The 15104-nt window shown below is 33.5% G+C and overlaps 1 protein-coding gene across 1 annotated transcript in view; it reads right to left on the bottom strand.

Annotated features, from left to right (window-relative positions):
* Nucleotides 1-15104, bottom strand: part of ADAMTS19 (ADAM metallopeptidase with thrombospondin type 1 motif 19) — a 252578-nt gene that overhangs the window by 174386 nt on the left and 63088 nt on the right. Inside the window, 1 exon segment of the mRNA XM_027607009.2 lies at nucleotides 1056-1099. Within this exon segment, the coding sequence (XP_027462810.2) occupies nucleotides 1056-1099 (44 nt within the window).

Below are 15104 nucleotides of genomic sequence, written 5' to 3'. Positions count from 1 at the left end.
GGTGAGTTAACATTAGCAAGATCATCCCTAAATCAAGTTAGCTTTTCCTTGGGTGTCCAGATCTTTTTATGCTATAGCCCCTCATGAGCCAAACATTCCTTTGATTCCATCATTAACTGCTTAACACTATTATAACTATTTTCCACTTACTATCTCAGACTTTCATTACCCACGGTTGATGAGAACTTAAGATGATGGAACTAGTTAGGATGGATTTTTTTTAAATACCTGTACCCCTTTATGCTGCTTTTGCCCTTTTTGGGTTGTTCATCTTACCAAGAACATATGACACATCAAAGATGGTTAAGCGAAAATACATCCTACACTACAGAAATAGACCCCACATGACATGTCAAAACCAGACCATGACTCTTAACTATACCTTACCAATAATGCCTTATTATATACAACTACATGACTTTCAACTAATATATGTATATAGCAATATAATATATGGTTATATAAATACAAATAAGTAAATTATACAGATATATCACTTAGGTTAGCATATATGTAGCCATTCTCTCAAAGAGCTATGGTTTCATGAATTCTACTGGCTGTATGGTTATATTTTAGGAATTTTAGATATCCAGGACAAAATACAGAAAATTTACTACTTTATGTATAGAAAATCTTCATTCATTGGGGAAATGAGATGGAGTTTCCTTGACACAGTCTGCAAAGAACTTCAAGCATACATAACTCAAAAAAAAAAAATCCATTAGCCTGAAAAAGGTCAATCATATTGACATTAATACATTTTGCTGAACCCATGTGTACATCTCTGTGATAAGAAAATAAAACTCATGATATTCTTAAAGCATTGTTTAAAATTTTTCTCCAGTATGTAGTATATTTATGTCTTTAGGCTGTTTCATTAATAACTGAAGTGCTGACCAATGATTAAACACATAGGTTGGAAATACATACCTCCGACTTTCTAAAAACATTCCATTAAAACCAACACTCTCAAATAATTTCCTATATTTAAACAAATGATGTGTTAAAGGTGCCTAGAACTCCTCAAAAGTGTAAAAAATTTTATGCGCACTTACCAACAGTATCACATGGTTCATCTTTGTGAACACAGAAATCTTTCCTAAAAAGGAAACAGAAAATGGAAGTAAAAATAAACTTCTCCACAGTCAATAGAGATTATGAGACTCATGTTTGATAGTTACATGAACGATTGAACCATATACTTTATCTCCAAGAATTTAATAGAACTGGGAAAGTAAGATTAACTAAATTTTAATTCTAAGAAAATATGAGAATTATTAAATTTTTAATGACACATTTTTCCTGGTATAATCCTGAAGCATGTTGTCTTATTTCATTAAAAATATTTCAAAAATAAAATTCTATCTTGTTTTGAATTTTACAGGATTTCATTTTTTTATTACAAAAAATAGTAGTTGGTATTGGGACATGGCTTTCTATTTGACAAATATTGTAAGATCTCTGCTTCACAGGCACAAAAATAATCTCCAGATAGAAGATTCAAATGTAAAAAATACAGTTTAAAATAGCAAAATATTTTATATCACAACATTGGCAAAATTTTTAAAAGACTGATAGTAATCATTTTAAAAAGGGCATGAGGAAATTAGTATTTTTTACACAGGCAGGGTCTAACCATGAAGAATATTCTACAATTTGCTATTCGAATATTGTATCTTGAAGAGCTTCAGAGACAAACTATATGAAAGCACAATTTTATCTACCTTTTGAATTTTACTGGCTATGTGACCTTAGGCAATTTAATTAACCTTCTGTGCCTCTGTCATCTCTACAAAAAAGAGGGGGTATTAATGACATCTATCTACCATGTAGGTTTATAGTACAGATTAGGTGATTTAACATATATAAAACATACATACATACACACATTTATTTATTTATTTATTTAAAAGAGACCACAGGCAGGGGGAAAGGCAGAAGGAGAGGGACAAGCAGACTCCAAGCTGAGCAGGGAGCCCGACATGGGGCTCAATCCCAGGACCCTGAGATCAACACCTGAGCCAAAGACAGATGCTTAACTGACTCAGCCACCCAGGCACCCCCACATATATAACACTTTAACGTGAGTTTAGTGAATGTGTTGGATAAGTTAACACACAGAAAACTTTAAAGGAATGCTAGGCACCTAGTAAGCTCTCCAAAATTAGTTGTTGATGTTTTTGTTGTATTTTGTTGCTCTTGCTATTTCTATACTATAATTTAAGCAATTTCCTACTGATAAGGAAAGATGTTTAGATCCTACAGAATTTTTACTATTACAAACAATACAATAATTGTGTGTGGAGAAATAAAAAAATTGTTATTTATTCCTCTCTCTGTTATAGCCATCTGAATGCTGTTTCTAAATGAAAAATGATGAAAATTAAGTGCAACACTCCTGTCAATTTCCCCAATGGCATCTACTTTGATGACTACAATGGTTAGTTTTCAATTCACATTTCGCTTGGCTCATCAGGAGCAACTGTGATTTAATATCTGTGCATAGTTTCATAAACGTGCCATGCTCATTTAAAATGTAAAGAAATAAACAAAAAATCCAACTCTTAAATATAGAGAACTGGTGGGTGCCAGAGGGCATGTGGGTGGGGGGATGGGTGAAAAAGGTGAAGGGATTTTAAGAGTACATGTATGGTGATGAACAGTGAGTAAGGTATAGAATTGTTGAATCACTACATTGTACACCTGAAACTAATGTACCACTGTATGTTAACTATCCTGGAATTAAAATTTAGAAAACATATATTCTCAAATTGTTTGGAGCAAAGCTATACATGTGATCTAGCTATATAACCAACTCTGATATAAAACTGCTTAAGAGAATGAGAAATTCTGAATTTAGTTTTAAATCTGTTACTGAAAAAGAGGTGTTAAAATTCCATTGTGGTTATACATTTATTGTTTCCTTCTGATTCTGATTTTTTCTTTATGTTGAAACTAAGTTATTTCTCTGAATTTTTAGAATTTATTTTGAATTAGTTTTTACTATTGTATAGAAACCCTATGTACCCTAATGTTTTCTGTGTTAAAGTCTATTATGTCTGATATTAACAAATACTAATATATTAGTAATACATTGAGATTTGCTTGGTATTATCTTTTTTTCCTTGTTCTACTTTCAGCTTTCATTTTCTCTTATAAACAGCATACAGTTAAAATTATAAAACCTATTTATATAACATAGAAGTGAATTTAATATTTTATGGATATATTTGGATTTCTCTATTATTTGTAAATTCTATTCCCCAAGTTATACTTTTGTTCTTTTCTTCTTTGTTTTCCTCTTCCTTCCTATCTAGTTTTATTTTCCTTTCTCTCTCTCTGTTTTTTTGCGACTGCTTGAAAAGTCACATTAGATTGTATTTGATTTATGGTTACTTCCACATTTAAATTACATTGTTTTAGTTTCCTATTGTTGCTGTAAAAAAATTCCACAAATATAATGATTTAACATAAGTGTATTATCTTATGGTTTCAAAGTCAGAAGTCTGGATTTCACTGGGCTAAAACCAAGGTATCAGCAGTATGGGTTCCTTCCGGAAGCTCTACGTGAGAATCCATTTTCTTACCTTTCCCAGCTTCTAGAGGTTGCTGTACTTCCTTTTTCCTTTTTTTTAAGATTTTATTTATTTATTTGTCAGAAAGATTGAGAGACAGAGTATGCATAAGCAGGGGGGGGAGCGGCAGGCAGAGGGAGAAGCAGGCTCCCTGCAGAGCAGGGAGCCCAATGCGGAGCTCAATGTGGGGCTCTATCCCAAGACGCTGGGTTCATGACCTGAGCTGAAGGTGACGGAGCCCCGCAGGTGCCCTGAGGTTGCTGTACTTCTTGACTCACAGTTCCCTTCCATCCTCAAAGCTGGAAATGGTATCACTTGCTCAGTCTCTGCTTCCATCATCACATCTCCTCCTCTGACTCTCTAGCCTCCCTCTTTCCCTGTCACCTGTGATTACATTAGGCACCCCTAGGTTATCCAGGATAATCTCCCAATCTCAAAATCTGAAACATAATCACATCCGCAAAGACACTTTTGCCCGGGTAAGATAACACAGTCACAGGGGCTATGGATTAGAACAGGGACATTATTCTGCCTATCATGTTCACTTGAAATGTCTAAAGTTAAAAATTATCTTCAGGCTCCTCCTGAAGAAAAGACGTCAAATGCTTTTAATCCAACTCCTCCCTTCAATCTTTCATGTTATTTATATATGACATTATAATTCTATCTCAATTTTTCAAATCTCAATTTAGATTTTCTAAACCATTATTAGATTTGCCCGTGTATTTAGCAATATATTCTCTCAGTAATATCTTGGATCTTTACTTTCTAGAGAGCTCGTATTCTTTAAGTATGTCCTTGAGGATTTCCTTCAGTGAGGATCTATGAATAATAAACTGTTTCAGACTTGCTTGCCCATGTAATTTATTCATAATGGAACAGTAGCCAAGTACAGAATTTTAGGTTAACTTTACTGGTCCTCAGCATGTGACAAATATTATTTCATTTCTTTCTAACATTGATAAATATAGAAGTCAGTGTATATAAAATATATATATATAAAATATACAAATATATATACACACACATACACACACACACACAAGTTGGTGATCAACTTGCTCTTCTTTCATGCATTGGGTTTCTGGTTAATTTTTTATTGAGAAATAAATGACATATAACATGGCTTTTGCTTAATTTTAAGATTTCTTTTTGTCTTTGTAGTTCTGCAGTCCCACCTAGATGTGTCTAGGTACTGATTTTGTTTTTATCTATCTTCTTTGGTACTTGGTATGTTATCTAATTTGAAGAACCTATGAACACATACAAATTCTTACCATTATTTAGCCTATCCCTCTCATAGTCTCTTTCGTGTGCTATAACTCCTTTAGGTGTATTTTTTGGTCTTCTCCATTCTGATGTCTGTAACTCTAAAGCACTCTTTTGTAATTCCATCTCTTAACTGCTCTATGCAGCCTTCTGGCAGGATCTCGCGGATTTCTCATCCAATCTACCACTGTTCTCTCCAGCTGCATCTAATCTCTCCAACTCAGAAATCGAGATTTTTAAGTATAACTACATTCCTTTTACAAACGTTTTATTTTCCTCAATTTTCAAATTAACTTTTTCCCCCCAAAATATCTTATTCCCATATTTCATTTTTTGGTGTGATCATTCAATCATGTAAATATGATTTTTTTAAATAATCCCAGCTTTTTAAATTATTCTTTACTGGAATTCCTGGCTCTTCCAATGGAAGATGCTGTCATTTTATGCTTTGAAATTCTCTTGTGAGCTCATTTAGTTGTACTTTATTTGCAGGTGCCTTGTGTGGTGTCAATCGAGAGATGGCCCCTTCAGAGTAGTTTTGCCTATGCTTTCAACAACAAGTGTTTCAACGTTGAAATCCTATTTGTGATAATGAATACCCAGACAAGCTGTATTTTTCCTGACCTGGGGTCATGGCTGAAACAGAATGCTTCTGGTTGACAAACTGTCCTTGTTTGCTAAGCTTCTACCAGATCCCACTTTTATCAAGGGTGGAGTTATCTAATGGTTCTGGCTATATGCAATCATTTCAGCATGACTTCCCCATTTTGCAAAGCCTCAAAATTTTTTCTTCATGTGTTAAACCTAAGAATCCAAATTTTTAGGTCCAACAAACTCCTCTCGGGGCAGCTACCACTTTACCTCAGAAGCTCCACATTTTTTTTCTTCTTTCTTTCTTCTTTCTATTTTCTTTCTTTCTTTCTTTTTTCTTTCTTCTTTCTTTCTTTCTTTCTTTCTTTCTTTCTTTCTTTCTTTCTTTCTTTCTTTCTTTCTTTCTTTCTTTCTTTCCTTTGCTCATCTGTGCAGGATTTTTATTATATTTTTTCTACAATTCCAAGATGTCTCTAATGGGAACACTTTATGATTATCTAGTAAGTCAGATTATCATATAATTAAAGGAAGTGGATACAATTTGTAACCTACCATATAGTAATTAATATAGAGAAATACATATCTACTGTTAACATTAGAACTTAATGTACATAGAATCAAGCCATATAGGTCTTATTCTATTATTACACTTTATATTATGCAGCTTCCTTTTCCAAACTATTAAAAAGACTGTATAACTGCCTCAATGAGATGTTCACATTGACCTCAAATAACATTTTACTGTTTTTTTCAAAGATAGCTTCCTACAAGTGGAGATTATGTTAATTATGAATTATTGTAAAAATCAGTGATCACTACAATACTGCCATTTCCCTTTCACAAGGTTGGAGCAGAAAAAAAAGTTTGTGTGGACAGCCATGGATATGAATGGGCTACAGAATGAAGTAACTTAATATCAACAATTAATCATTATAACTTTTTACTATTCCTTCTGGCAAATATCTGACAGACATGATTTCTATAAAATAGATACAGAATCAATCCTTGATTACTAATGGAGAGAAGAGTTCAAAAAAGATGAAACATAACCTTAAATAATATATTTTCAACACAAGGCACAAAATGGACTTTAATATAAACTTAATAGATTTAAATCATATTCAGTATTTAGGAATATGTTTACCGTTCTGCAGTTATAAATAACAAAATAATACAAGTTTGATAAGTAATCACATGAATTTCTTCACAAAGAATCACATGAACTTTTATTATTCCTGTGGGTCTCTTAGCTAAGAACACCTCTCTGATATTTCACTAGGATTCAGGGAAGGCAGAAACCGAGACCCTCTTGCAGGTTATCATTTCTTCTTCCTTTCCTCACTTAATTAATTCCACCCTTAAATATTTGGCTCTAGTTTGTTTTAGCAGCCATGCTTTCTCCTGTCTCTGGTTTATATTGCATATCAGAGGTATCTTTGGTGTAGAGAGGACCTACTGCAGAGATCTCTCATTGGACTGCAAGGGAGTGGGTCATACCCAAAGTGCAATACACACAATGCACTGTTACAATGTGCTATCTACTGATAACTGTGTATTTCCAAACAACAAAAACAGCACAACATATTTTCACTACTTTAAATTTTTTAAATGTTTTTTCTCAAATAGGCAATTATTTTTTATTCTGATGAATCTGAAAAAACTAGTTGATCCATTCTGGATATATGAAATTTGGCAGTTATCACTTGATACATTAATCTTCACTGCACAAAACACCTTTTCTTTTGTATATAGAAGATATAATCTTATCAATATTATTTGCATATGCCTTAAAAATCTACTGTTCCAACTGAATTAATGCATTAAAGTAGGTTAATTTTTGTTAATTATTAAAAAGTAAATAGCAAGGAAAAAGAAAATTTCATGAACTAAACAGGCAGAATGTCCATCAGCATTGAGTGTCTTAGTATTTATACCTTGTTTTTGTAAAAATAAAAAAAATCTTTCTGAAAATACATGCCCAAATGAGAAAGAGAACTCTAAATAAGTCAGGGAAGACACACTGAAATTTTATCCCATGAAAGTTAATCACTCGAAATACCATACCCTAAACTTCTAAGTTAAACCAGTGAACAGCACCCTTTTCAAATATTCAAGACACAGAACTAAAAACTTTATACATCTGAACAAAACATTCACTGGAACACTTGTTCCCAGGATTATAACTGTAAATTTTTAAAATCCAAGTGACTGCTTGACAGCCACTGAGGAAGACCCTAACTATCCCTTATGCATCTCTCCACTGAGCAACCACCTCCAAATATATCATATTTAACCAGCTTCTAATCACAGAATTTGCCTCCCCACCCTATCCTCCCAAACCCACTCTTTTCAGAGGATCTAAAGTGAATAACACAGTAGGAAAGTACGAATGGCCCTGAATCATCCAAACCTAGTAGTTGACATTTCTAGAGTTTCCATCCTCACTGTCTTTCTTGATGTGTAGTTTCTCAATTCTCCTCTGATTTTAGGTACTACACAGAATTTTCTCCCTCTGCCAAAAAATTCCAGAGAGACACCTCTTTTGGTGCTCAACTTGGGCAAATTTGGTCTCTGTGGCTCAAAACCAACAACAACTGATGTAGGAAAATGTCTCCCCATGGTGGTAGAACATTTTCAGAACCTGAATATAACTACTGATGAAGAGGAATGGAAACGGTTTGCTGACATTATTATAAGTAAATGATCAGATATATTTAGCCCTTTTCTGCATCAGAAGATATAAAAATCAAATTTATCACAGAGATACCATGCCTGGTTGTATAGGTTGTGCACTGCTTAATTCTCGGGGTACATTTACATACACAACAATGTAAAAAGTTCCCTCCACTGTTGCGTAGTGCACAACCTAAACAATTGGATGTGGTTGGATTCATTAGGTGCCTCTTATATGCCAAGCAGTGGATAAAAGGGAAGAATATAAAGATAAGTGAAAAAGGCTTCTACCCTGAAGACAAAGAAGAGGGTGACACACAGTCATTTCTGTAATGTGATAAGGGCCCCACAATCAGTGAGTTAGAGGCCTGGGGAATTGTATTAAATAATGAATAGTTCTATTTTGCAATTCCCTTTGCCAGAAAACAAATGGAGAAAGAAACACCCACAACAGATACTGAATAATATGGTAATGCAGAAAATTAAAGAATCACATAAAAATCACAATCTTCACCGTAGGGCCAAGAATCACTGAGTGTAAAGTATATTCAGATGTAGATGGAAAGGGATTTTTTTTTCTTTTTCTAAACATACAATACATCATATCATAATGCGTGAGGCTGCAACATAACTATTTGATTTACATAATGTGAAACAAGGGACTTCATCTGTAACTAAACAACATGATAAAACTATGACAAATGCACTGCTTATTTTCAAGGGCACTTAGAGTCCTTGACACAGCCAATTTCTACTCAACAAACGAATGAATAAAGCAAATTATTTCAAAAAAAAAAATGCAAGGTCTTTTCTCCAAAAGCACTGGAAGTACCCCTCAGTACTACTGAAGAATAAATTGTGAGCAGCATTTTAAAAAACTCTGATCAGATTGTAATTCTTAATCTTCAATTCTTCCATTGTCAACCTCTTTCAAGAGGGCCCAAATAATGTATTCTTAACTTCATAATAATCAAAGTTTTGAGGGGGCGGGTGATGGGGGGATAGTGATTTGTTTGCTGCCTAGACCTGTGATCATGCAGATTGAAATTCTCTCATCCTTGGCTCGTGTGGGCTCAGCGCGCCTGAAGACTGCATCACAGAGTTTCATAATGTGAGTTTATGGAAATGATACTGTTAGAATCTGGCAACTGGGAAGGCCAATAAATTCTGTTCAAGTTCTGATTTATATTGAAAAAAAATGAAATGTAGCCTTTAATTTCCAAGAATGAAGATGCATCTGAGAATAAGTCTCACTGTGCAGTTTTATAGTGCCCTGGGATATACCTATAAATGATTCATTCAGAAATTATTCTATGAGTTGTATCAAATTAATATATTTCTACCATTTGTATATCTTATTAAATTTTCTATCTTACTTGCCAATGGCATTAGTTTAAAACTAACTTTCAGAAGTACTGCATGCACATAAACCAAAAACATTTCAGTAAATATGAGAAGCAAAGCATCATTAACAAAATTAAACTCTAAATTTAAGAGTATTTTCAAAAGAAACTTATGTCTTCTTCACGATTTCAAGGAGAAAGGTGATAGTTACACTAAGAAATCATAGAGTTGACAGCTGAGAGGACATGTTTTGTGTTTCTGTTACTATGAGCCCATAAGCACTGGGTCAGCTTTAAAATATTTACTTCATTGTATCACACGGAACAATTTAATAAATTTATTATAGCAGATAGGTTTGGATTTATGAAAACATTATTTGTTTTACTTGAAACCCAAATTAACAGCTATCTAAAATTCTTTCCTAATGTGCTCACATAACATAACAACGTTTAATAATTATCTAAGATAAGAATATATTAGAAACTAGTCATTCTGAGGCTAGCTTGTCTCATGTGGACAAGATCATGGAATCCATGGAGGTTTAAATTTTTATTTTATCTTTCATAACTTCCTTACAAAGCTAAAGATTTGATCACCTTTATGTTTACTAACTAAAAAGGGATTCTTCTACTTTAATTACTCAAACCTTTAATTTAGACTTTACTGATCAAAGGGTGCTAGGCCACTTAGAATAGACATAACACATTCCCTCTGGTGGGGTGATTTTCATTGTTACGGCACTGATATGGAATGATATGGAGAAACAGGGATCCTTCAAATAAGCCTGATTCCCAGGAGGAAATAAAAGGAGAATTATTAGTCAGCAGGTACCAGTATTTTATGTGTGTATATCCTTTGATAGTTTTTTCCTATTTTCAACCAAAAATTTTTCTATTTTCTATTTTATTTCTATTTATTCCCATGTGATCCAAAAATCAAAAGCAATCTATTAGGTCTTATTCTAAGTCCTAGCTATCAGAGTACAAAAAATTAAAATCAACATTTCTACTAAGGATTGAAGAGGTGTACAAAGATTTTTTTTCCATAAAACATGAAATGACAGCAAAACCATAGCAAAGTTTACCCCTCAGCAAAGGCTTCTGCATTGGGTTTTGAACAGAAATCCTGTTTAGACAATGAAACGTTGATTTTTTTTTTTCATTTTTTTACTTTTAATTTTATTATGTTATGTTAATGACCATACATTACATCATTAGTTTTTGATGTAGTGATCCATGATTCATTGTTTGCATATAACACCCAGTGCTCCGTATTGAATGGAGCACTGGGTGTTATATGAAATGTTGATTTTCTATCCATAACTAAAAGACCCCTTAGAAATAACCATGTCAGGATGCATTAGCCACAAATGAGTTTTATATACTTGTCACCTGATGAGATCTGTCTTCCTTCTCATGGTTGTTAGGTGTTCAAAATAATGCTTCTGAGACTGAAGAGGATGATACTCATAATTTGATTACTAATTCATATATTTTTCTCATTAAAATGTGTATTTCTTATAGAAATTTGAGAAATACAAGAATAAAGTTAAAATTTTAGCTTATAATCCCACTATCTGGGAATACTTATAGTTAACATTTTAAAGTTTATTTCTCCAGTTTTATTTCCTATGCATTTGTATAACTAAATACATTGTATATAACTAAATACATGTAAAATATATATAATATTAGGATCATACCCTCTACACGCAAGTCTTGCCCCACCAATACTGTGATGTTAATTTCATTCCTCATTTCTAATGCCACTTTTCTCTTCAAAGTCCTGAAAAAAGAAACTGTTGTGTCCACTATTTTTTTTTAATATGTTATAAAGGTTTAAAAGCCACACTCTTAACTAACCCTTCTTACCTCCCTTGTTGCTAGTTTTCCCTAGCAATATAAGACAAAATAAAATGTTCTAGAGAATACCTAACAGTAGTAATAGATGATTCTTAAATGTGTTAAGATAATGTGGGATGAAATTATAATTCTTTCTAAATTTTTTTGAGCATACTTGACACACAATGTTACAAAATTATCATTTTATAAAAAAGGAAAGTGAATTTTAACCATGGGCTGACAAAATTACAAATATAAAAACATTTATAATATAATAATACAACAAATGTTTTTTCCGATAGTAGGTCTTCCACGTGAGTACGAGTCTACACAGGATCTTACGCAATTATTTGTTTGGAGTAAAATTATTGAACATTCGCTGTTTGGTAGATATTATACAAGATGTCTTATATTTTTGACCCGGTACTACTATCCTCATTTTGTTGATAATGACAAGACTCAGAGAGCTCATTTAATCAATTCAAGATCACCAGCTAATATTTGGACAAACACAGGTCATTTCTATTTGATCATCTTTCTTACTGAGTTTTAAACTTTTTTTCTACTTATATACTATATGTGTATACACATACAGAGAAATATACATTTCCGATAAAAATGCTTTGGTAGACAGAAGTATTGCCATTATTTTCTCCAATCCAGGGCTTGTCTTTTCATTTTCATATCAATGTCTTTTGGACATAAGATAGTTTAAATTTTGAAGAAGTCCAAATTAAGAATTTTTGATTAGTGCTTTTCTTGTATACTATCCAAGAAATTATTATCCTCCCTATAGTCATGTAGATATTCTCCATTTTTCTTTCTTTTTTTTTTACTAAGAGTTTGATAGCTGTAGCTTTCATGTAGTTTTCTACACTCTGTTATGAATTAACATCACACAAATTGTAAAGCAGGGTTGAAATTCATTTTTTTTCACATGGTTACCCAGATGTTGGAAAGCCATCTCACTGAGAGACTATCTTCCCATCACTCAATTATATTGGTGGGTTTCTTGAGAGTCAATTGACCATCTATGTATGGTTATATTTCCAGATTTTTTTTAAAAGATTTTATTTATTTGACACACAGAGAGAGACATAGCAAGAGAGGGAACACAAGCAGGGGGAGTGGAACAGGGAGAAGCAGGCCTCCCTTGGAGCAGGGAGCTCGATGTGGGGCTTGATCCCAGGACCCTGGGACCATGACCTGAGCCAAAGGCAGAAGCTTCATGACTGAGCCACCCAGGTGCCCCTATATTTCCAGATTCTTTATTCCACTTCATTCATTTTTACGAAGTTTCTGCCCAAACGCCATTGTTTTGATAACCAAAGCTTTATAATAAGTTTTGAAATCAGATAATGTAAGCCCACTCAGTTTATTCTTCTTTTACAAAATTATTTTGACTCTTCTATATCTTTTCTTTTTCCAAATACATGTTGGAATCAGCTTGCCAATTTCTACAAAAAAAAAAAAAAAAGCTGGCACAAACCTTCATTGAGATTATAGTGACTCTCAGTCAATGTGAGGAAGATGGATATCTTGATAATATTTTGTCTTCCAATAAATAAAAAAACCTTTATTTAGATCTTTAATTTCTCTCAGCAGTGCTATGGAGGTATCATTTTAGAGGTTTTACACATTTTTATTTTTCTTATATCTTTTATGGTTTTGGAGGTTACCATAAAATTTTTCCAACTGTTCATTTCTACTATATATAAATGAAATTGTTTTTATAAATTGACTTTATATTTTGTGGCCTTGAAAAATCCAGTTATAACTTCTGGCAATTTTGCTGCTTTATTTCTTAAAATTTTCTTTGTACTGAGTATATCATCTGTGAAGAGAAATGCTTTTTATTTTTTCTTCCCAATACATATACCTTTCTTTTTCTTTTTCCCACCTTATTATATTGGCTCTGATCTTCAGTACAAAGCTGAATAGAAGTATAAGAATGGACATCCTTGCCTTGCTTCCAATCCTAATGGGAAAACATTTGTTTTTCACCATTAAGCGTGATGTTAGCTGTAGATTTTTTTGTATATACATATGTAGATACTCTTTCATAGATTAAGAAAGCACGTTTAAGAACTCATTGAGAGGGGGCACCTGTGTGGCTCAGTCAGTTAAGCATCTGACTCTTGATTTCAGCTCAGGTCATGATCTCAGCGTCCTGATTTTGAGCCCTGCATCAAGCTCAATGTTCAGCAGGGAGTCAGGCCTGCATCAACCTCCATGCTCAGAGGTTCTTTCTCTCCCTCTTCCCTTCCTTCCACACTCTCTCTCTCTTTCAAATAAATAAATCTTTTTAAAAAGTTCATTGAGAATTTTTGTTGCTAGGGTTTCCCTCCACCCCATACATTAGAGATACCATTTTTATTGTCTTTTGGATTCATTTTTTTCTGATAGGAAGTCAGTTATCGATCTTAACATTGTTTCCTCTATGTAACATATCTCTTTCTCTGGCCAATTTAAAACTATATTTTCAGTATCTTGGTTTTCACTCATTTACCTAAGATACACCTAGGTTATGTTATAACCATATAAGGGCTATGTTTTTTTTTTTTTTTCCCATCAATTTGGGAAACAATTTTGCCATTACATCTTCAAATAATTTTACTTACCATTCTCATTCTCTTCTGTTGAGATATCAATTACAATACTTTGATCAGTAAATGCAACATCTGAACTATCTCAGGGTCAGTTTTTATTGACTACTTTTCCTTGGCCATGGGTCACATTTTCATGTTTCTTTGCTTGGCTAATTTTTATTATGTTTGAGACATTGTAGATGATAATGTTATAGAGAGATTCAGGATTCTGTTATCTTCCTCTGAAGAGGGCTGACTCTTGTTTCAGAAGGCAGTTCAATTACTGGCAGGTCACTCTGAACTTAGCAAGGTTTGAGTTTATTCCTTGGTAGGGAGGATCTATCTAAAGTTCAAGATAATTCCCAAGCTTTTGTAAATTGGTGGCACTCAACCTCCAAATTCTATCTTCCCTAATTATCTTAAAGGTGTTTGGTTTCACGCTTTGTTAGGGTAGGTCAGAGTAGACATTTCTCCAGATCAAGGTCCCTACTATGAAGGCTCGGCCTTCCTGTTTTCTCAGCTAAGTACCAGGAGTGATGACAAGGTATTGATAAACTTGCTCCACTCTTGTAGCCTGAATCTACTCAATTCCCAGCATCTTTTAAAAATCTAACCTCCATAGCTATAGCACTCTTTTGGAAAGTTTCTATGTATATATATTCAGACCAGCCTTGCAAAGGACTCACAGATGGTCTACACATGGACTTCTTGGCACCATTCCTCGCATGGGACCCTCATCTATGGCACCCTCAGCAGGACTGCTGTGCTTTACCTAGATTCCAGCTTGCTGCACCAAAGAATTGTCCCAGCAAGAAGCTGGGTTGACTGTGGGGCTCACTTAATAAATTTTCCTTCTTTCGGAGATTGCAGTATTGCACTGCTCATGCTCCAATGACTAAAGCATTTGACTCATGAATATTCTTCCGTTTTATCATTGTTTATTGTATCAGTCCAGTAGCAGGTCCACCTACATAGCTGGAAGTGGAAGTCCAAGTGTGTTCTTGCAATATATTTTTTCACCTTTATGAATAATTTATAACTAGAATAGTTTTTATACAATTCAGTAACAAGAAGCTATCATGAAGTCAATAGACCCAATACAGAAAATCATGGTTAGATGTTACTATGTATTCTGTGATGTGAAATGTCAATACTATTGATACTAAAATTAAATTCCCAGAGAATAATGAATTATTAGTCGTTTTTAATAACTCTAAGCAAGA

The sequence above is a fragment of the Zalophus californianus genome, chromosome 5, assembly GCF_009762305.2.
Source record: "Zalophus californianus isolate mZalCal1 chromosome 5, mZalCal1.pri.v2, whole genome shotgun sequence".
Taxonomy (NCBI): Eukaryota; Metazoa; Chordata; class Mammalia; order Carnivora; family Otariidae; genus Zalophus; species Zalophus californianus.
Note: the sequence above shows the minus strand (reverse complement) of the source record. Positions and strands in the feature narration are given on the sequence as shown.